At 60.4% G+C, this 19,251-nt stretch overlaps 2 protein-coding genes across 5 annotated transcripts in view; both read left to right on the top strand.

The window, feature by feature from the left end:
• The window catches only part of FZR1 (fizzy and cell division cycle 20 related 1), a 29,916-nt gene extending 16,064 nt beyond the window's left edge, over positions 1 to 13,852 (top strand). For 2 of the 4 annotated variants that reach the window (XM_029218011.1, XM_029218010.1), the window contains exons 2-14: positions 5,896 to 5,977; positions 7,134 to 7,259; positions 7,359 to 7,422; positions 7,502 to 7,629; positions 8,131 to 8,213; positions 8,616 to 8,799; positions 9,613 to 9,678; positions 10,147 to 10,249; positions 10,333 to 10,517; positions 10,667 to 10,900; positions 11,200 to 11,304; positions 11,746 to 11,847; positions 12,214 to 13,852. In XM_029218011.1, coding sequence (XP_029073844.1) covers positions 5,909 to 5,977; positions 7,134 to 7,259; positions 7,359 to 7,422; positions 7,502 to 7,629; positions 8,131 to 8,213; positions 8,616 to 8,799; positions 9,613 to 9,678; positions 10,147 to 10,249; positions 10,333 to 10,517; positions 10,667 to 10,900; positions 11,200 to 11,304; positions 11,746 to 11,847; positions 12,214 to 12,255 — 1,491 coding nt within the window. In that variant the 5' untranslated portion in view covers positions 5,896 to 5,908 and the 3' untranslated portion in view covers positions 12,256 to 13,852. Of the gene's footprint in view, positions 1 to 3,561; positions 3,624 to 5,895; positions 5,978 to 7,133; positions 7,260 to 7,358; positions 7,423 to 7,501; positions 7,630 to 8,130; positions 8,214 to 8,615; positions 8,800 to 9,612; positions 9,679 to 10,146; positions 10,250 to 10,332; positions 10,518 to 10,666; positions 10,901 to 11,199; positions 11,305 to 11,745; positions 11,848 to 12,213 lie in introns of all 4 variants that reach the window. The other 2 variants (XM_029218012.1, XM_029218014.1) reach the window with 2 other exon arrangements.
• Positions 13,853 to 14,977: 1,125 nt separating this feature from the next.
• CUNH19orf71 (chromosome unknown C19orf71 homolog) lies at positions 14,978 to 18,953 on the top strand. Its single transcript, XM_029218019.1, is given in 5 exon segments — positions 14,978 to 15,914; positions 18,113 to 18,300; positions 18,303 to 18,359; positions 18,457 to 18,582; positions 18,681 to 18,953. Coding segments are annotated over 5 exon segments (684 nt in total). The 5' UTR covers positions 14,978 to 15,780; the 3' UTR covers positions 18,860 to 18,953.
• Positions 18,954 to 19,251: the final 298 nt, after the last annotated feature.

The following is a 19,251-nucleotide window of genomic DNA, read 5'->3' as shown; positions in this document are numbered from 1 at the left end:
ATTTTTTTTTTTTTTTTTTTTTTTTGTGGTACGCGGGCCTCTCACTGTTGCAGCCTCTCCCGTTGCGGAGCACAGGCTCCGGACTCGCAGGCTCAGCAGCCATGGCTCATGGGCCCAGCCCTCCGCGGCACATGGGATCTTCCCGGACCGGGGCACGAACCCGTGTCCCCTGCATTGGCAGGCGGACTCTCAACCACTGCGCCACCAGAGAAGCCCTGTTTCTAGATTTTTTGATGATGGCCATTCTAACCGGTGTGAGATGATACCTCATTGTAGTTTTGATTTGCATTTCTCTAATGATTAGTGATGTCGAACATCCTTTCATGTGTTTGTTGGCAGTCTGTATCTCTTCTTTAGAGAAATGTCTGTTTAGGTCTTCTGCCCATTTTGGGTTGGGTTGTTTGTTTTTTTGTTATTGAGCTGCATGAGCTGCTTGTAAATTAATCCTTTGTCAGTTGCTTCATTTGCAAATATTTTCTCCCATTCTGAGGGTGGTCTTTCCGTCTTGTTTATGGTTTCCTTTGCTGTGCAAAAGCTTTGAAGTTTCATTAGGTCCCACTTGTATATTTTTGTTTTTATTTCCATTTCTCTAGGAGGTGGGTCAAAAAGGATCTTGCTGTGATTTATGTCATAGAGTGTTCTGCCTATGTTTTCCTCTAAGAGTTTGATAGTGTCTGGCCTTACATTTAGGTCTTTAATCTATTTTGAGCTTATTTTTGTGTACGGTGTTAGGGAGTGATCTAATCTCATACTTTTACATGTACCTGTCCAGTTTTCCCAGCACCACTTATTGAAGAGGCTGTCCTTTCTCCATTGTACATTCCTGCCTCCTTTATCAAAGATAAGGTGACCATATGTGTGTGGGTTTATCTCTGGGCTTTCTATCCTGTTCCATTGATCTATCTTTCTGTTTTTGTGCCAGTACCATACTGTCTTGATAACTGTAGCTTTGTAGTATAGTCTGAAGTCAGGGAGCCTGATTCCTCCAGCTCTGTTTTTCGTTCTCAAGATTGCATTGGCTATTCGGGGTCTTTTGTATTTCCATACAAATTGTGAAATTTTTTGTTCTAGTTCTGTGAAAAATGCCAGTGGTAGTTTGATAGGGATTGCATTGAATCTGTAGATTGCTTTGGGTAGTATAGTCATTTTCACAGTGTTGATTTTTCCAACCCAAGAACATGGTATATCTCTTCATCTATTTGTATCATCTTTAATTTTTTTCATCAGTGTCTTATAATTTTCTGCATACAGGTCTTTTGTTTCCTTAGGTAGGTTTATTCCTAGATATTTTATTCTTTTTCTTGCAATGGTAAATGGGAGTGCTTTCTTGATTTCACTTTCAGATTTTTCATCATTAGTGTATAGGAATGCCAGGGATTTCTGTGCATTAATTTTGTATCCTCTACTTTACCAGATTCATTGATTAGCTCTAGCAGTTTTCTGGTAGCATCTTTAGGATTCTTTATGTATAGTATCATGTCATCTACAAACAGTGACAGCTTTACTTCTTCTTTTCCGATTTGGATTCCTTTTATTTCCTTTTCTTCTCTGCTTGCTGTGGCTAAAACTTCCAAAACTATGTTGAATAAGAGTGGTGAGAGTGGGCAACCTTGTCTTGTTCCTGATCTTAGTGGAAATGCTTTCAGTTTTTCACCATTGAGGACGATGTTGGCTGTGGGTTTGTCATATAGGTTGGCTTGTCACTTTAGAAAAGAGAGCAGCGTCCATGGTGGGGTGCGTCATCTGCATCTACAAGGGCAGAGCTTGAGAAGGCGTTAGTCCCGGAGCCCCTGCACCCGTGCCCATGCCTCCGTGAGTCCCTCTGTGAGGGGTCGGGTCTCGGAGACCTCATCCTGGGCTGGATGCTGGCACCCGACGGCCCCACACACTCACCCACTGCCCAATCTGGACCTCGCGTCCACCTTGGCCCTCCGTAGACAGCTGGCCGCTGTGGTGTGCTGCCACCGGCATGGCTCCTCTTCCCCTGGTGACTTGTCTCTGGCTCGCCGCCCCGCTAGGCAGGGAGCTCATCACGGTGGGACTGTGTCCTCGCTGCTTGCTCCAGCCTAGCACCCGCCCCAGGCCTGAGGGTGCTCAGAAAACATGGGATTGGTGGGGTGAATGAAGACTCTCCGACAGACGCGTGAGCCGCACGGGCTGGGGCAGAGAGCATGCCTCTAAGGGCCCACGCTGAGGACACCCTCTTGGCAGCCACCACTCCCTAAAGATCAGCAAAGGTGGTCTCGGTGCTCTACCTTCCTCCGCCTGCCCCTAGTGTGTGCGTGTCCTGCAGTTGTTGTAACAAATTACTACAAACTCAGTGGCTTAAAACAACAGAAATTTATTCACACAGTCCTGGAAGTCAGGAGACTGGCTCGGGCCTCACGGGGCTAAAATCCAGGCGTAGGCAGGGCTAGTCCTTCCGGAGGCTCCAGGGAAGCATCTGTTCCCGCCTTTTCTAGCTTCTAGAGGCGCCGCCTTCCTGGCTCGCGGCCCCGTCCTCTATCCTCGTATCTCTATCGTATCCAGCAGTGCAGCATCTCCCGTCTCTCTCTGCCTCTGACCCTCCGCCTCCACTGGGCCCCCCGGGACATCCCCATCCCGGGGGCCTTAACCCCATCTGCAAAGCCCGTTCTGCCATATAAGGGAACATACCCAGAGCCTGGGGACTAGGAACCTCTCTGACCCTCAACAGACACATCTGTCAGCAGTGAGACGTCCGCCAGCTGCACGGGCTTCTGTAGACTGTCCCGTTGGGACGTAGCGGGCAGATGGAGGGGGGCGCGTCACACTGGGCGTACTTGCTGGACTCGGATTCAGCGCACCCTCTGTGCAAGGACACGTGGTGCCTTAGGAGCAGCTTCTTGGCGCATCCCAGGAAACTAGTCTCCCGCCCCATGTGCTCTGAGATGACCGTGGTGCTTTGGGCTCCGCTTAGGTTCTGGCGTGCGGGCGGCATCCGAGCTGTTGTCTGGGCCCTGCCGTCTGACCACGTAGGGAGCCGCCGGGGTCTTCAGCACGGTGACTTTGGTCTGTGAACGGAGGGGCCGTGGTTTCCGTCGGAAGTGAGCTCACGTGGACCGAGAGGCTTAGACGGCTGAAGATGAGGCCCCTCGTTCCCCTGGGCCCCACCGGCCCCGAGCTGTAGCCTAGCAGTGGCGGCCCTGGAGGTGGTGCTGCTGAGCGCACAGCCGAGTGCGCCTGCACCTGCTCTCCCGAGGGCTCACTGCCCGGCGGGCGGCACACGAGGCCCTGGTCAGGGCCGCCGCGGTTGACCACACACGTTGGGCCAGGAAGTTAGCCAGGCTCTCTGAGCCTTATTTCCGTGTCTGCAGAGCAGGGACAGCCAACTGGCCCAACTCTGGAGCTGCTAGAACAGGGCCGTGATGGCTCTTCCTGGTGTCCAGCCCCACTCGAAGCCCGTTCACGGGCCACTCTGTCGCCGTGGACGCCGGCACTGCTGGGGCTTGGTTCTGGCTTGCACTTGGCCTGGCACTGTGGTGCGAGACGGCTGGGTCCGCCCTTGGGAAACGGTCCCCTGAATGGGTGTCTCCCCCCCAGGCCAGATGCTCAGATGGGCGCCTTTGTGTCCCGCTATGGCCCTGCTGCCCAGGAGCGGTCAGGTGAGGTGAGGGCTTGCAGGGGGCCCTGGGTGGGCGCCTGGGGAGGGGGAGGTCAAGGCCAGAGACGGAGACAGCCATCCGTCATTTCAGAGACTATGTTCTGGGGCCAGAATGGACAAGTTGTGTCTAGGGACCCCTGCTGGGGCAGGAAGCCGTTGGCCAACAAGGGGGTGCCTGCTCCCAAAGGTTTACCTGAAATGAGGAGGGGGCGGAGGTGTTGCAACCCCGCTTCTCACCAAAGCAGGAAGCCCGCTGTCTGTCGACGACAGGGCATGGGTGGCTCTGGGCCAGCACGGGCTCAGAAGGGCCCCAGGCTGAGTGGAGGGAGGGCCGTGGGCACGGGGGCGGGTGGGCGTCCAGGCAGGAGCCCTGTTTCTTCCCCCACCTGACCCCTTGCCCAGCTTCAACAGCCTCATCTTTGCGAGGGGGTGCAAGCATCCAGTTCACGGGGCCGCGTGGAGGGAACGTGGAGTAAGATAGGCACGCTGAGGTGACCAGTGGCTGTGTTACTGTCCCGTGGGGTCTAACCCGACTGGCTCTGCTTCGGCCGAGCATCTGGCTTTGGGCCGAAGCCACACCAAGGCAGCCCTGTGCATCACATAATCCCGGTGAGGGACAAGGACCTGACAGGCTCGTGCCGGTGCTTCAGCCCAGGGTTAGGCCCAGGAGCTCGGAGAGGCCATTTGGGGGCACGAAAGTAGCAGTTCAGCAGATCGGCCTGAGTGTCTCGTAGTCTCCTGGTCACACAGAGAGACGCGAGCACTGGACTTTCCTCAGGTGTCTTTTTTTTTTTAAGGGCAAACGTTCTCTCTGGTTTACTTTCTGTCTGTATGGACTTGACAGCTCTGGGACCTCTCATGAGTGGAATCACACAGTATGTGGCCTTTTGTGTCTGGCTTATTTCACTCAGCATCATGTCCTTAAGGTTCATCCATGGTGTAGCAGGTGTCAGAATCTCCTTCCTTTTTAAGGCTGAGTAATATTCCAGGGTGGGGATGGAGCATGCCTTGTTCACTGTGGGTGACACTTGGGTTGTTTCTCTTCTTAGCTTTTGTAAATAGTACTGGTAAGAGCCTTTGAACATTAGCTTCTGTGTGGGTCTGTTTCCTTTCTCTGGGGTGTATATCTCAAAGTGGAGTTGCTGGGTCACGTGGCTGTGTGTATTTGATTTCTTGAGGAGCTCACAGGGGCAAGGGGATGGGGAGGGAATGTTTCATGGGGACAGGGTTTCAGTTTGGGAAGACGAGAAAGTTCTAGAGGTGGATGGTGGGGATGGTTGCCCAACAACGTGAAAGGACTGAACGCCGCTGAGCTGTGCACCTAAAAATGGTGAAGATGGTGAATTTTATGTTACGTGTATTTTACCCTAATTTTTTTTAAAGGCAAGTGTGGAGGGTACTACACCTAGGAATTTGTATTCGTAAACTTAATTTCTGGCCAGCCTTCACTTTTCCAATTCTTGATACTTGGTCGGTTGTCAGAGCAGCTCCAGCCTGGAGGCTCGGGGGCCGGAACTAGCCAACACTGCCCGCGTCCAGCCCTCGGGCTGCAGCCGGAAGCGTAGGGTGACCGTGATGGCGCGAGGCCGGGGGGTGGGGGCAGAGCAGGCGCGAGGCGGGAGGCTGTGCTGGGGGGGGGCCCCCTCGGCGCCGCCCCCCGCCCCGAGCCTCAGGCATCCCTGGACTCTGGCCTGCCATCCCCCGGGAAGGGCACCCTGCCCTCTGAGGCGTCTGCTCTTCCCTCCCTGGAATGCTCCTCGGCCCCTCGCTGCCGCACTCTTGCTCCTCTTCCTCAGAGGCCTCCCCAGGCGGTCGGGGGAGCTGGTGGGAGCTGGGCGGAGGCGTGTGTCCGCTGGAGGCCACCATCCCCCGCCCCGGCAGGCCCTGCGCCCGGTCAGCTCCGCAGACCCCGACTGACGGGCCCGCCCCGCCTCCCTCACAGGGGCGAGGACGAGGCCCCAGGGGCGGCTCACGGCCTGGAGCGTCTGAAGCAGGAAGGCGACAAGATGGGTGCCTGTGGGGGATGGGGGGGCCTGGGGTAAGCGGGCGACCGGCCAGAACCAGGACAAAGGCGTGCGGGCCCGGTGGAAGGTTCCTGTAGAACAACCAGAGAGGAGCCCGTTTGTCCCTGTCACGTCCCGCTGGGCTCCTGGGAGGGAAGGGCCCCCACCTGGCAGGGGACTTGGCTGTCCCCGAGGAGCGCCCTGTGCTCGCCAGGCGGCAGTGGGGACCGCTGCCCGCTGGCGCCGACCTCTCCCGCCCTTCCCGCCCAGGCTGACGGCCGCCATGGACCAGGACTACGAGCGGCGCCTCCTCCGGCAGATTGTCATCCAGAACGAGAACACGATGCCGAGCGTGAGTACCCAGGGCTGTCCCGCCGGCGCTGTCCTGGCCCGTTGGAGCCGGGGAGAGTTGGGGCCCAGGGGGGCGGGCAGCTGCTGGGCTTTGGCCCTCGGAGAACAGAGGTGCCGACAGGCGACAAACACGTCCTCCCCCTCGGCGGCATGGCCACGCCAGGTGTGAGATCCCCCAGCGCCTCCCTGCGCTGCCCTCCGTTGCCGGGGCCACAGACCCCTCATGCTCGTGGGCAGCCAGGGCAGAGGGGCGATGGTGGCACGGGAGGGCCCTGTTTTGCTCTTTCCTGCGTCCCCACCCCCTCCGCCCTGTTGTGTTTCTCTGTCCTGGGCTCCCAACACGTTGCAGGCTGTGCCCGCCAGTTCTCAGCGTTCTCAGCTCCGTGCTGGGCCGTCCAGGGCGGGGCCTTTCCTGCCTCTTCTGGCTTCTGGTGTTGCCGGCAGTCCTAGGCTTACAGACCCACCCTCCAGTCTCTGCCTCATCTTCACGTCCCCCCTCACTCTGTGTACCGGTGTGTCTATCTCTTCTGAGAACACCAGGCCTTAGATTTAGGGCCACCCTGCTCCAGTATGACCTCGTCTCAACTTGATGACACGTGCAAAACCCCCATTTCCAATTAAGGTCACATCCCAAGTATCAGGGTTCGGGACTTCAGCATATCCTTTTGGGGGACACAGTTCAACCTACAGCAGATCCCTTGTAGAAAAAGGGACATTCCTGGGACATTCCCACTGCCTAGTTCTGGGGCTGAGTCGTGGTCTGATGGGGGAATAGCCTTGTGTGTGGGGAATGGGGCTGGCAGGACGACAGGCTCTCAGTGTTGGGGGACAGATGCTCTTGTTCTGTGCTGTCAACGTTCCCGTCCTTTGGTGACTGCTGAGAAACGGATCTCAGCACGTGGCGGTGTCCATGGTCGGGCTTTCGCTCCCCGGCCTCTTCCCACCCACGGAGCTGGGTGGACGAACTGAGCCCCAGACATGGTGCTGCTAGCAGGTTCCAGCACGTGGGTCACTACCAAGATCAAACCCTTGTTCAGCGGCCAGAGGCCAAGGGCGAGGAGGCACAGTGGGTGGGGCCTCAGTCGGGGAGGAGAGAGGCTGACCTTGGGGTGCTCTGGGGGCTCTGAGGCACCCAGCCCACCCTGCTGTCTTTCCAGGTTGCAGAGATGCGGCGAACCCTGACACCCGCCAACTCCCCCGTGTCCTCCCCCAGCAAGCACGGGGACCGTTTCATCCCCTCGAGAGCCGGCGCCAACTGGAGCGTGAATTTCCACAGGATCAACGTGAGGGGGGTCGGGAGAGGGACCCTGACCGCGCAGCCTTGGGGCACGGGCCGGGTCCTTCCCACTCAGCCCTACCTCCTTCCCCTCCCTGTCCCGCAGGAAAATGAGAAATCTCCCAGCCAAAACCGGAAAGCCAAGGACGCCACCTCGGACAACGGCAAAGGTCCGGACTCAGGTACCCCCGCCCCCCGCCCCCATCGCCCCACCCCCCAGCCCAGCCTCACGGAGCTTGGTGCCCACAGACGGCCTGGCCTACTCGGCTCTGCTGAAGAACGAACTGCTTGGTGCCGGCATCGAGAAGGTGCAGGACCCGCAGACGGAGGACCGCAGGCTGCAGCCCTCCACGCCTGAGAGGAAGGGCCTCTTCACGGTGAGCCCCACTGGCTGCCCCCGGCCTCCGGTCTCAGCCTCTACGGGCATCTCCTCCCATCTCAGCCCTGCCGGGGGGCTGGAATACAAGAGGCGCGGGGGCCCACTTAACCCCGTGCCCCGCACCAGGCCTGTCACCCTTCTGCGCGCCTGTGGGTTGGAGGGACCTAGGACCAGTGCCGCATGCAGGGTGGAGGGGCGGGGCCTCAGCCTGAGCCGCCCCGCGGCCCACCTCCCCGTTTGGGCCCTGGAGCAGCGCCAGAAGGCCTGGCTTGGGTCCCTCAGGAGACGGGGCTGAGGGGCTGGTGGCTGCATGGGGGCTGGAGAGACAGGCTGATGCCAGCAGCCCTGCAGGAGGACGCCTTGGGTGCGAGGCTTGGTTTGCCCGGGACGCGCATCTCTAGTCAGAGCCTCTCCCAGTTTCGGTGCACCCTGGACTCGGGCACAGGGCACAGGGCTTCCGGGACACAGCATCCACTCAGTGGGTGTCCCCTGCCCCCAGTATTCCCTCAGCACCAAGCGCTCCAGCCCCGACGATGGCAATGACGTGTCTCCCTACTCCCTGTCCCCCGTCAGCAACAAAAGGTGAGTCCAGACCTGCACTGGCCGGGGTTGGGGCTGGGGGGCAGCTGGCAGGGCCCGGGAGCTGCCATCAGTTCTAGAGCTGTGTACGGGGTACGGGGTGGCCCAGAGGACCCCCCTCATTGGGGACTTGCTGCGGGCCCAGACCAGGTGCTGGGAGCCTGAGAGGGGTCCTGCAGGAGGCGCCGGGCAGAGGGGAAGGCGGGGCTTTCGGAGCTCAGGGCGGCTGAACATCCAGTGGTGGAGGGGTTGGTGGCCGTGGGGTCACCCACGGGTTTGGGATCACAGAGTGACAGAGTCGGGACAAGCGGGAAATGACGCAGCCTCCCAGGGCCACCGGGAGGAGATGGCGTCTCTGCAGTTCTGTGCAATTGTTGCCAAATCTCTGCCTCGGTCTCCCTGCAGTCAGAAGTTACTGCGGTCACCACGGAAACCCACCCGCAAAATCTCCAAGATCCCCTTCAAGGTCCTGGATGCGCCCGAGCTGCAGGACGACTTCTACCTGAACCTGGTGGACTGGTCATCCCTCAATGTACTCAGCGTGGGGCTGGGGACCTGCGTGTACCTGTGGAGCGCCTGCACCAGCCAGGTGGGCGCTGCTGAGCCTGTGCGCATGCGCACAGGCTTCGGGGGTGGCAGAGCGGCTTCCTACGGTAGCCGAGCCAGGCCGGGGCCTGTGTGAAGGTTGGGAGTGTTGCCGGGGACCTCCAGAGCCTGGGGCAGCTCCCGGCCACCCCCTCCTCCCAGGCCTGTCTCCTCAGTGTGCAGACTCTCCTGGGGTCGGTCAGCAGGGGTGAGCGGAGGCCCACGCCCATCCCTGCCTTGGGCTGGCTTCCGAGAGTCAGGAGTCCTTGCTCCCCGACCTGAGCTCCAGCCTCCGCCCGTGCCAGCAGAAGAGGCACGGTGTCCGGGCCCAGCTGAGTGCAGTGTTCCCCACCCAGCAGTAAATGCCTCGGAGTGGCTGCTGGACACATGTGGGCTCAGGGTCTGCAGGACACAAAGACCCTGCAGGTGGGGTGTTTGAGGGACAAAACCAGATGCAAGTGGGTTCAGAGAAGGCGAGCGAAGCCAGCACAGGGAGGCCGACACACACACACACACACACACACACACACACACACGCACGCGCGCGCGCCTGTGGCCGACACCTGCTGCAGGGATCCCCCCGGGCGTGATGCCCGCGTCCCTCCAGGCTCTGTGCAGTCAGCATCCCTGTGCTTGGGTGTGTCCCCTCCTGGCCTGTGGCTTCCCGAGCCCCCTAGCCGCCTTCTACTGGGTCCCAGCACTGATGCCAATGCCCCTAGGCCTGAGGTGTGAATGAATGGGTGGACAGACAGATGGATGAATGGACAGTCTGGATCTTGAAGGAGCAGTGGGCACCAACTGCTCCCCCTTCTGCTAGGTGACCCGGCTCTGTGACCTCTCCGTGGAAGGGGACTCGGTGACCTCCGTTGGCTGGTCTGAGAGGGTCAGTACACTAGCCCTATCACCCCGCTGGGCAGGGTTGGCCCAAGGGACGTCGACCGGCCCTCACTGGAGGGGCCCTCGGCAGTGATGGGGGCCTTGGAGACCCAGAGGAGCCAGAATCTGGCCTTGTGGTCACTTGTCCAAGCCCCAGTGACACCTTTGCCCCCAGCTGTCCCCAGCCTGGTAGAGATGGTTGGAGTGACAGAGATTCGGGGGCAGGCTCGCTCCACATGTTGAAGCATGTGGATCTTGAGCCACATTGCATGGGTTTTAACAGTTCCACTCTCTGTACAACCGTCTGCCCAGAAAGTTCCTAGGAGGGGTGTCCGAAGGGGCGCGTGTTAGAGACCTTGAGAGAAGTGGGCCCAAGGCACTGCCGCGGGGAGGTGAGGGGAGCTCCCTGGCCGCCCAAGCAAGGGGTCCCCACACAGGGGCCTGATGCCCGCTCTTGCCCGTTTTGTCGTCCTAGGGGAACCTGGTGGCCGTTGGCACACACAAGGGCTTCGTGCAGATCTGGGATGCGGCCGCAGGGAAGAAGCTGTCCATGCTGGAAGGCCACACGGCACGCGTCGGTGAGGAGCCGCTGGGGGCCCGGGGGTGGGTGGGTCCCGAGGGGCCGGGCCACGTCCTCATCCCACCCTCTGCCCGGCCGCAGGGGCGCTGGCCTGGAACGCCGACCAGCTCTCGTCCGGGAGCCGGGACCGCATGATCCTGCAGAGGGACATCCGCACGCCGCCCTTGCAGTCAGAGCGGCGGCTGCAGGGCCACCGGCAGGAGGTGTGTGGGCTCAAGTGGTCCACGGACCACCAGCTGCTCGCCTCAGGGGGCAACGACAACAAGGTAGGTCCAGCCCCTGCCCTCCCTCCCTCCCCGCCAGCCTTCGTACTGTGGAGCAGGGGTGACAGGGGTGCACCCCAAGGGAGGCCAAGATGGGCCCTGCCTTCCCTTGGGGGCCAAGCTGCCCGGGCCTCACAGCCCCGTCCCCGCAGCTGCTGGTCTGGAACCACTCAAGCCTGAGCCCTGTGCAGCAGTACACAGAGCACCTGGCGGCCGTGAAGGCCATCGCCTGGTCCCCGCACCAGCACGGGCTGCTGGCATCCGGCGGCGGCACAGCCGACCGCTGCATCCGCTTCTGGAACACTCTCACGGGGCAGCCGCTACAGTGCATCGACACCGGCTCCCAGGTGTGCAACCTCGCCTGGTCCAAGCACGCCAATGAGCTGGTGAGTGCGGGGTGCAGGAGGCCAGGCCCCAGCCGTCCAGGTCTGGCAGAAGCTGACCCGGTACCTGTGCCCAGTGACTGCAGGAGAGGCCCGAGGGCTCTCATGTGCAGTGTGGTTCCCTGTCTGGAGTCAGTCATCGACCAGGGTGCGGGGTTGAGGGCTGACACCTGTGGTCTCTGCACCCTGCGGGCGTGCCTTGGTGTCCTTGTGCCTCGGTGGGTGTGTCTGGGGGGGTCTGTGCCCTGGGGCCACTGGAGGGGGGAGCCCCAGGCTCTGACAGCATTCTCTGTGTCCCCTAGGTGAGCACGCACGGCTACTCGCAGAACCAGATCCTCGTCTGGAAATACCCATCCCTGACACAGGTGGCCAAGCTGACCGGGCACTCCTACCGGGTTCTCTACCTGGTGAGTCTCCCCAGCTGGGCCCGGTTCCTCCATCGGGAACAGCTTCGGGCTCTGGGACTGAACTGCAGGGTGCAGCATCATCACTCTGAATCTGTTTCACCAACGCCCCTGCCCTGTGAGCAGGGGCAGCTCTGCCTGCCTTTATAATCTCCAGGTGTTTGTTTCCACATAAAAATAGAAGATGCCACGAATAACCCACATCCAACCTCTCAGATCATCTCTAGATGTTTCACCAAATAACCACTTGCACGTGTCTGGAGAAAGGAGCCCCTCCCCAAATCCACTCACTCTTCAATATTTTGGTTTTTTCTAGAAAAAAGTTTTGTGCTTAAACCAGCAAATCCTTTGCCCAATTGCACAGAGCGGGGTGTGGCATCCTTTGTGTTCTCATGGCTTTGCCCATAGGCCACAAGGACAGAGGGGGTCTCTCTTCTCCCGCAGGCCATGTCCCCTGACGGAGAGGCCATAGTCACTGGTGCTGGAGATGAAACCCTGAGGTTCTGGAATGTCTTTAGCAAAACCCGTTCGACAAAGGTAAAGTGGGTCGGTATCAGTGCCAGATGTTCCCCCACGTGTATGCCCTCAGCCTGTCTTGGGGCCTCCTGCCCCGCCCCCGCCGCTCAGCCAGCCCGAGTCACCCCGTCAGCTGTGCCCTCCCCGGGATCCCCACACCCCCTCTCTCCTCACCCCCTCTCTCCTCCTGCATCACCTGGTGTCCCTGCACATCCTGGGGCACTCGCCGCGCAAGGTGCCTGCACAGGCCCCTCCTCCGGCCCGGAGCCTCGGGGTCCCTCCAGGCAGAACTTCCTTCCTGTGCCCAAGCGGCTGGCGCCCGGCCCAGCCTCGCAGCTGGCCCCTGCGGGAGGTCACCGGACCGAGGGCTCAGCATCGCTCCTGTGTGCCCTGCAGGAATCTGTGTCCGTCCTCAACCTCTTCACCAGGATCCGGTAAACCCATGGCCGTGCCGTCCTGGTCGCAGAGCGCCACCTCTCAGCGTGCATGGACCCTCCCCTCCCCTGAACATGGGCCCCAGAGGAAGACAGGCAGCCAGGGTGGGGCGGGAGCCGGGCCTGGAGAGACCCTGAAGGTTCTATTAAAGCCTGATTGTGAACCCTGTCAGCCGGTGTTTGGGGCGGGGCCGGGCTCGGGCACCAGCAGGAGTGGGGCCTCCGGATCCCTCCACCCTGGGTGGCCCCGGCTCAGACGGCTGTTCTCGGAGCGGGATGGACGCCTCCTGGATGCCGCCCCCTTCCGTCCGTGTCCGTCACCGCCTCGCTGGGGCTTCAGGTTCTGCCCGGAAGCTCGTGCTCACTGCTGCCCACACCTGCTACGGGACAGATGGCTGGACACCAGGCCGGTCGGCCGGGGAAGGGCCTGGCAGGATGGCGGCTCAGGTTGGCCCGTGGATCGAAACGACGTCCCCACTCGAGAGGTTTCTTTGCAGCCACCTCTGCTCTCCCTGCCCCAGCAGCCGACCGGTGGCTCTTTCAGGGGCACGGCATTGGGAGCAGGCCACACGCCAAAGGAGGTCACCTTGAGGCGGACTTGTTGTCTGAGGGAGACTGATGTGGGACCTGTTCGCCATGATGGCTCGCCCCAACTGTCCTTGTCGCTCACGGGGTCACAGCCGACTGTGGTTCTTGCAGCTTGCTGGGCGGCCGGTCAGGGTAACCTGAGGGCAGAATTGACCCTGCGGGTCAGGTCCTGTGGGCGCCCAGCCCTCCTCCCCAGCCCCTTCTCCTCCAGGCCACCTTAGTGGGTCCTGTCCATCTGCGCCTTCGGCTGCGGGAGGGGGCACCTGAGGGTTCCCCCAGAAGCTTCCTGAGCTCCCCCTGACCCTGGGCCCACCTCATTGTCCTCTTCTGCCCTGTTCTCAGGTGAGACGGAGGAGGGAGGTGGGGCCGGTGTGTGGCCAGGGGCCTGAGCAGCCACCCTGCCTCTCCTCCTCTCCCCTTCCCAGGTCGGAGGACATTGATGGACGTGGCTTGGGCAGGGCGGGGGTCCAGCGTGGCCGGGGGGGGCCCCGCAGAGCCCCATTGGTCACCCCGGCTCTGCCGGAGCCCCCGCTCCTCCGGTTGTGAGGGCCTTGTGCTCTGCTCAGCCAGCCACACATGTGCATGTGTATATGTGTATCTGTGACTTTCCTTTGGATTTGTTTCTGTGTTTCTGTAAATCAGTCCCCAAAATGTTAAGGCTTGCTGGGGGAGAGCAGTGGCCCACCCCTACCCCTGGGGGAGACAGAGGTCACAGCTCTTAAGGTCTTCTTCGGAGGGGCAGGCGGCTGAGCCTGCATGAACTTGGGGAAGGGTGGCTCCCACCTCCCGGCCCATCCCGGCTGCTTGCTGGGGACGGGCGGGGATGAGCAGGGACAGTGTACATAGATGTGTGTATTCCGATGGGTCCAGATTTTATTTTTGTTTGTTTGAGCTTTGTTGTGTTTTTTTTAAATAAGAGAGCAGTCCTTTGTCTACCGCACGCCTGGCGCAGGTGAACCTCGCTCCTCCTGGAATTCAGCATCGCCGTCATTAAACCATGTGCGTCGTGCCCAGCTGGGGCTGCCTGTTTCTCGATCCATCTGGAGTCTGCACACACCGGGACCCCAGAGCGGCCTGAATGTCACAAACCGGTGGGGAATGGCTGGCTCTGGGGGAGAGGCTGCGGGGGCCACTCAGAGGCGGTCAGCAGGGGGCGCCGGGGTCCTTGAATTCATGCCCCCCGTGATCCAGGCCAGTCCTTGCAGCCAGGCTGGTTCTGTTGGGAAGTGGGGGGTGGGCCCGGGGCTGGTGGTCTGAGCACATAGTGAAGCCTGGCCCAGGGTAGAGGGGGTGGCACCTCTGCCTGACAGATGGGCTTCCGGGGCCAGCAGGGACACTGCTGGCCTAGCACCCTGTGTGTGGGGAGGGCCAGGAGGCCCCAGGGAGGAAACCAGCCTGGACCAGAGGGGTTGTGACACTGGGTGGGCCTACGGGCCCGGGGGCCCCAGGGATCTTGAGAAGGAAGGGAGGTGAGGCTCTCTGCAGTGAGCAGCTGCCCACAACTGGTGGTGCACCCCATGCCCTCCCCGCAAGCCCGGGGAAGATCCCCATCCTGGGCAGCCGGGGACAAGGGAGGCCAGAGCCCAGACCTGCCCTTGAGGAGCTTCTGTATGTCAGGGAGTGGACGACAGAGTGTAAGTGCATGTGGCCGTCACGGTGCGAAGGGTGGCGTGGGCCTTGGGAGAGGGCAGCTTGAGCCCAGGGCTGACGTGTCCGCAAGGGCCTGAGGGGGGCATGGACACACCTGGGCAGAGCTGGTGCTCCAGGCTGTGGACCCATGCAAAGGCCCTGGGGCAGGACTGTGCCTGGTGAGCTGGAGGAACAGCCAGGAGGCCCGTGTGTCTGGAGCAGAGTGAGCGAGGGGGAGAGAGGGAGGAGGGGAGGGCAGGGAGGAGACAGGGCAGGTTGTGCAGGGCCTTGGGGAGGACTTGGGCTGTTACCCCAGGAGGGAGGGTGGGACCCTGGAGGGCTGTGGGCAGAGAGGGGAAGGGACACCCTTCCCCTTGGTGTGGAGACCTGGAAACAGGTGGGCAGGGGCGCAGTGACCAGGGAGGACGCCCTGCCCGGGCAGGCAATGACAGGACTGTGGCCACAAGCAGGTGGAAATGGTGAAAGGCAGGCAGGTTCTGGATTTCTTGTGAATGTTTTAACTTGTGGTAAAACGTGTGTAACATTTTAAGGTATACAATCCTGTGGGTTTTAGTATATTTACTATGTTGTGCTGGCTACCACCATCTAATTCCAGAACATTCCATCACCCCCAAAAGAAGCCCCATCCCCATTATCAGTCACCCCCACCCCCCTCCCAGCCCCTGACAACCATGAATCCACCCTCTGTGTCTGTGGGTTTGCCTGTTCTGGACGTTTCCCATCAATGGAATCAGACACTTTTGTGTCTGGCTTCTCTCACTGAGCTTCGTGTTCTCCAGGTTGTGTCAGCGCGTCACCCCTTTCCATGGCTAACTTTCCAGTGTGTGGAGGGACCCTGTTTTGGGTTTCTGTTCTGCGGTTGGTGGGCATTTGGGTTGCTTCCGCTCTGGCTGTTGTGGATCGTGCCACTGTGAACACGTGTGTGCAGATTCTCACGCTGGATGTATTTTGGAAACAGATGAAGGACTGGACGGGGGTGGGGTGAGAAGGGAGGACCTGGGGGCTGCAGGGCTGCTGGCCTGAGCACCTGGAAGGGTAGGGCTGAGGTTGTGGAAAGGAAATTCTGAAGCTTCGTTGGGTTTGGAGGCCCCCATGCGGCTGTGTTGGGGGGCAGAGAAGAGGTGGGAGGGCTGAGCCCCAGGTCGGCCCTACCCAGATGAGCGCCTGCCTCCTTCTTCAGCCTCTGCTCTCCCTGCTCGGCCCCTCAGCTGGGGGAGAGGCAGTGGCCTGGATGGTGGCCAGCAGACCCAGCTGTTGTCAGGACACCGGGCTGCCTTTGTAGCTGTCAACAATGGCCCCGCAGGCCTTGGAGGCAGGAGCCCCCGGGCACCCAGAGGCAGACATGCAGACCCTGAGGCAGGAGGCTGCCCGGCCCTACGTCCCCCGGGGGACTCTGGAAGTGAACCTCCTGGCATCTCTATACAGGTGAGCACGTCCTGCCCCTGCACTGCCTCTTTGGGTTTGCTTCCCACCAGCGTCTTTCAGTCTCCATAAAGGTATGTGGGTGCTGCACCTGCTCCCTGCACCCTCCCCACCCACCTGCACCAGGCTTGGGACCTGGCAGGAGTACACGCAGGTCACACGTGGTGGTTCACGCATGCAGGACACACACACAGCCAGCCAGCAGAGCGGATAGGTTCCCGGGAGCCCTGCGCTGCTGGAACAACCCCACAAGGGGGCGGCCTCGAGCACAGAATTTACCTCTACCAGTTCTGGGGGCCAGGAGCCCCAAGACCAAGGTGTCAGCAGGGCTGGGGCCTTCTGAGGCCGTGAGGGAGCATCTGCTTCGTGTCTCTCCTGGCTTCTGGGGGTGCTGGCAGTCCGTGGCGTCCCTTGTCTCGTGACCTTCTCCCCTGACCGTGTAGATACCCCAGCCTCACCAGGGCTCTGCATTAGGGTTGCATTAGGGCCTCCCTGACCCGGCATGACCCTGTCTTAAGTTACATCTGCTAAGACCCTATTTCCAAGTAAGGTCATGTTCTGAGATTCCGGGTGGACGTGAACTGGGGAGACACGTTCAACCCATTAGAGGACCCATTAATAAGCGTTAATAAACTATAATGGGTCACCATGCTGCTTTACAGAAAAGGTGAGTCAGTGTCCTTGCTGCTGCTCCATTTCCAAGAAAATTAAGTAAAAAAAAAAAAATCTGTGCCATCACGATAGAAGCAGGTTCCCACAGGTGTGTGATGGGATGGAATGGCTCGTGCCTACACGCTGCTTCTGGAATGAAGCAGAAACCAGTAAGAGTGGCGGCCCTGGTGGAGGGGACTGGCAGCTAGGTCAGGGAGACTCACTGCTTTTTCCAGTACTTTATTTAAATGCCATTAGATTTCTTGATTCTAGGTCAAAAAGGCATTCATTTATTATGAGAAAAAAATGTTTTTCAGCCATAACGCGATGTTCTTTTATTAGTTTTTTTGAGGTGTAATTGACACAGAGACTCGCTTTTCATTGTGTGTTATTTTTGACTGTTTTAATTCCTTTTTACAAGCCAGGTGCATTTTGTAGTTTTGGTTCATTTTGTAGTTCAAAAAGAGTGGGGCCTGCCAGACGGTCCCCAAACTCCCCTCCCTGCAAGTGGCAAACCAGCCTGCGGCCACTTCCCAGAACTGACCAGGCCGAGCCCACCTCTTATGAAACACGTGGGTTTCTGGTTTTCCGTGTGGAGTGGGAACTGCAAGCAGGCACAGGGGAGAACGTTTTATCAGCAGCCCTGCTTGGACCATCTTGGGGCCACGGGCTTACTCCCTAGGGCATCTCTCTGGAGCAAGCTCGCCAGGTCAAAGCACGTGCCCATGTCTGTCTCTTGGGCAGTGGTGCTGCGAGGGTGTTCCCGAAGGATAGCTTTAGTTTTGATGGTATCTCATTGAGGTTTGATTTTTGCCATCATTAGCATATTTCCACTTCCTTCTTTGCTCTGCCAGCCTCTGTTCCTTACACCATCCCTGCTGCCCCAGGCTTTGCACAAGCGGGACCCTCCTCACATCACTGCCACCTCCTCAGGGGAGCCCTCCTGCTGCTTTCAGCCTGGGACGGGCTCTGGCAACAGAGGCCCCTGGAACAGGCACTCCTGTGTAGCTGCAATAGTTTCTCCTTTAAATGTGAGCTTGCCTTCACTCCCCGCTGGCCCCAATAGCTGGGCGGGTGGCGATGGCACAAGGGTTCCCCGAAGGTCTCCCTGGGAGTCTGGGCTCCCCATACACTTTCCCAGTGTCCCCCAACCCACGGCTCCCAGGCCAGACCAATGACGGTGAAACCTGCGCCACTCACTGAGCCATAGCTGAGACCACGTCCTCCTGGTGCACCTCCAGGCCAGGGGGGCTTCCTGGAGGAAAGGGCCTGCAGGTCTGGGAGGCTGGGCAAACGACTTAGTAGAGGCAAGAAAAGATGAAATGTTTAGGAGGTCCTGGGGTTTGGGGAGGGGCTAAAAGGGGTCAGCCTTCCACCCTCTGCCAGCCTGGGTGGGAGGGTGTCCAGTACTGAAGGACAGACAAGGCCCCCCGCACCTCGGGCCAGGCTTCTGCATTCTGCACCCTCAGTGCTGGTGATGGGGATGAAGAGGCCCGGGGAGGGCAGGGGGGCCGAAAACTCAGTCTCTCTCCTCCCACCCCCGCCCTCAGCAATGACTACCTGTCCCAGGAGGGGCCCTGTCAGACACCGGCCATCAAGCAGTTGATGCGCTGGAAGTACACACCCATGGGACGCGACGCGGCCGGCCAGCTGTGGTACACGGGCCTGACCAACTCGGACTCCCGAGAAGCCTGGAACACGCTCCCTCGGGCTCTGGACAGCCCACACTTCAAGGCTTATCCCACAGGCACGGATGCCACAGCCCCAGGGAGCGCAGCATGCCCAGCATGCCCTCGGGTGAGTGCCCAGCCCGGCCCTCCGTGACACCAGGCTCGCCTGGAGGGGAGGGTGAGGCCCACAGGTGCAGAGATGACCCCTGCCCCCTACCCCACAGCCTACACCCAGCGTCTCCGGGAGACCGCCTGGTACGACCCCATCATCCCTGTGCAGTACAGGGGCCCCCGCGCGCAGTACAGGAGCGTGCTGTGGAAAGACAGACCCAACCGGGACGAGGAGTACGGTGAGCTTGGGCCAGGGGCAGGCGATCCAGGGGCTGGCGGTGAGATGCCGGGGGCCAGGAGGCGGAGCCAGCCGGTGACCTGGGTCCTGGCCCCCCAGTGATCCACAGGCACCAATTTGGGGTCAAGCCGCTGTGGCAGGCATCTGACTACGTGCCATACCTGTCGGCGCCCCAGCGCCCGCGCTACACCACCCAGAACTACCGGCAGTGGGACCTGGAACCCTGCTGCCCCTCCACCAACCAGCAGCCCCGGCTTGTCTACACGGCCAGTCACTGATAAAGATCTCGTGCTGCCTGGTGTGGCTCTTCAGGGACCCGGCGCCTCTCCCCCAAGGCGTCTGTCCACCTCTGGGGCTGAGGCCTGGGGAGGTCAGGCAGCCAGATGAAGGGAGCTCTGAACCAGGACCCTAGTAACCAAGCTCCAGGGCAGAGTCAGACAGATGACCTCTCCTGCCCTCGGCTCCCCCTACCCCGGGCCCCAGGCCAAGGCACAGTCCTGGCCCCAGGCGGCTCTTTATTCACTGTCAGCAGTGGCCTGGGCGCAGGGAGCCACACTCGGGGCTCCGGCGTGCTGAGCCTCACCATCGCCACGGCCAGGGTCTGGGCCCAGCCCCCTAACCCTGAGGCTGGGGCTCCTGGCAGGCTCCGCAATGGCTCTGTCCTCCAGGG

Source organism: Monodon monoceros, unplaced genomic scaffold (genome assembly GCF_005190385.1).
Source record: "Monodon monoceros isolate NGI ecotype Baffin Bay Population unplaced genomic scaffold, NGI_Narwhal_1 Super_Scaffold_12, whole genome shotgun sequence".
In the NCBI taxonomy this organism is placed as follows: Eukaryota; Metazoa; Chordata; class Mammalia; order Artiodactyla; family Monodontidae; genus Monodon; species Monodon monoceros.
The sequence above is the reverse complement of the archived record's forward strand: the minus strand, read 5'-3'. Positions and strand labels throughout refer to the sequence as shown.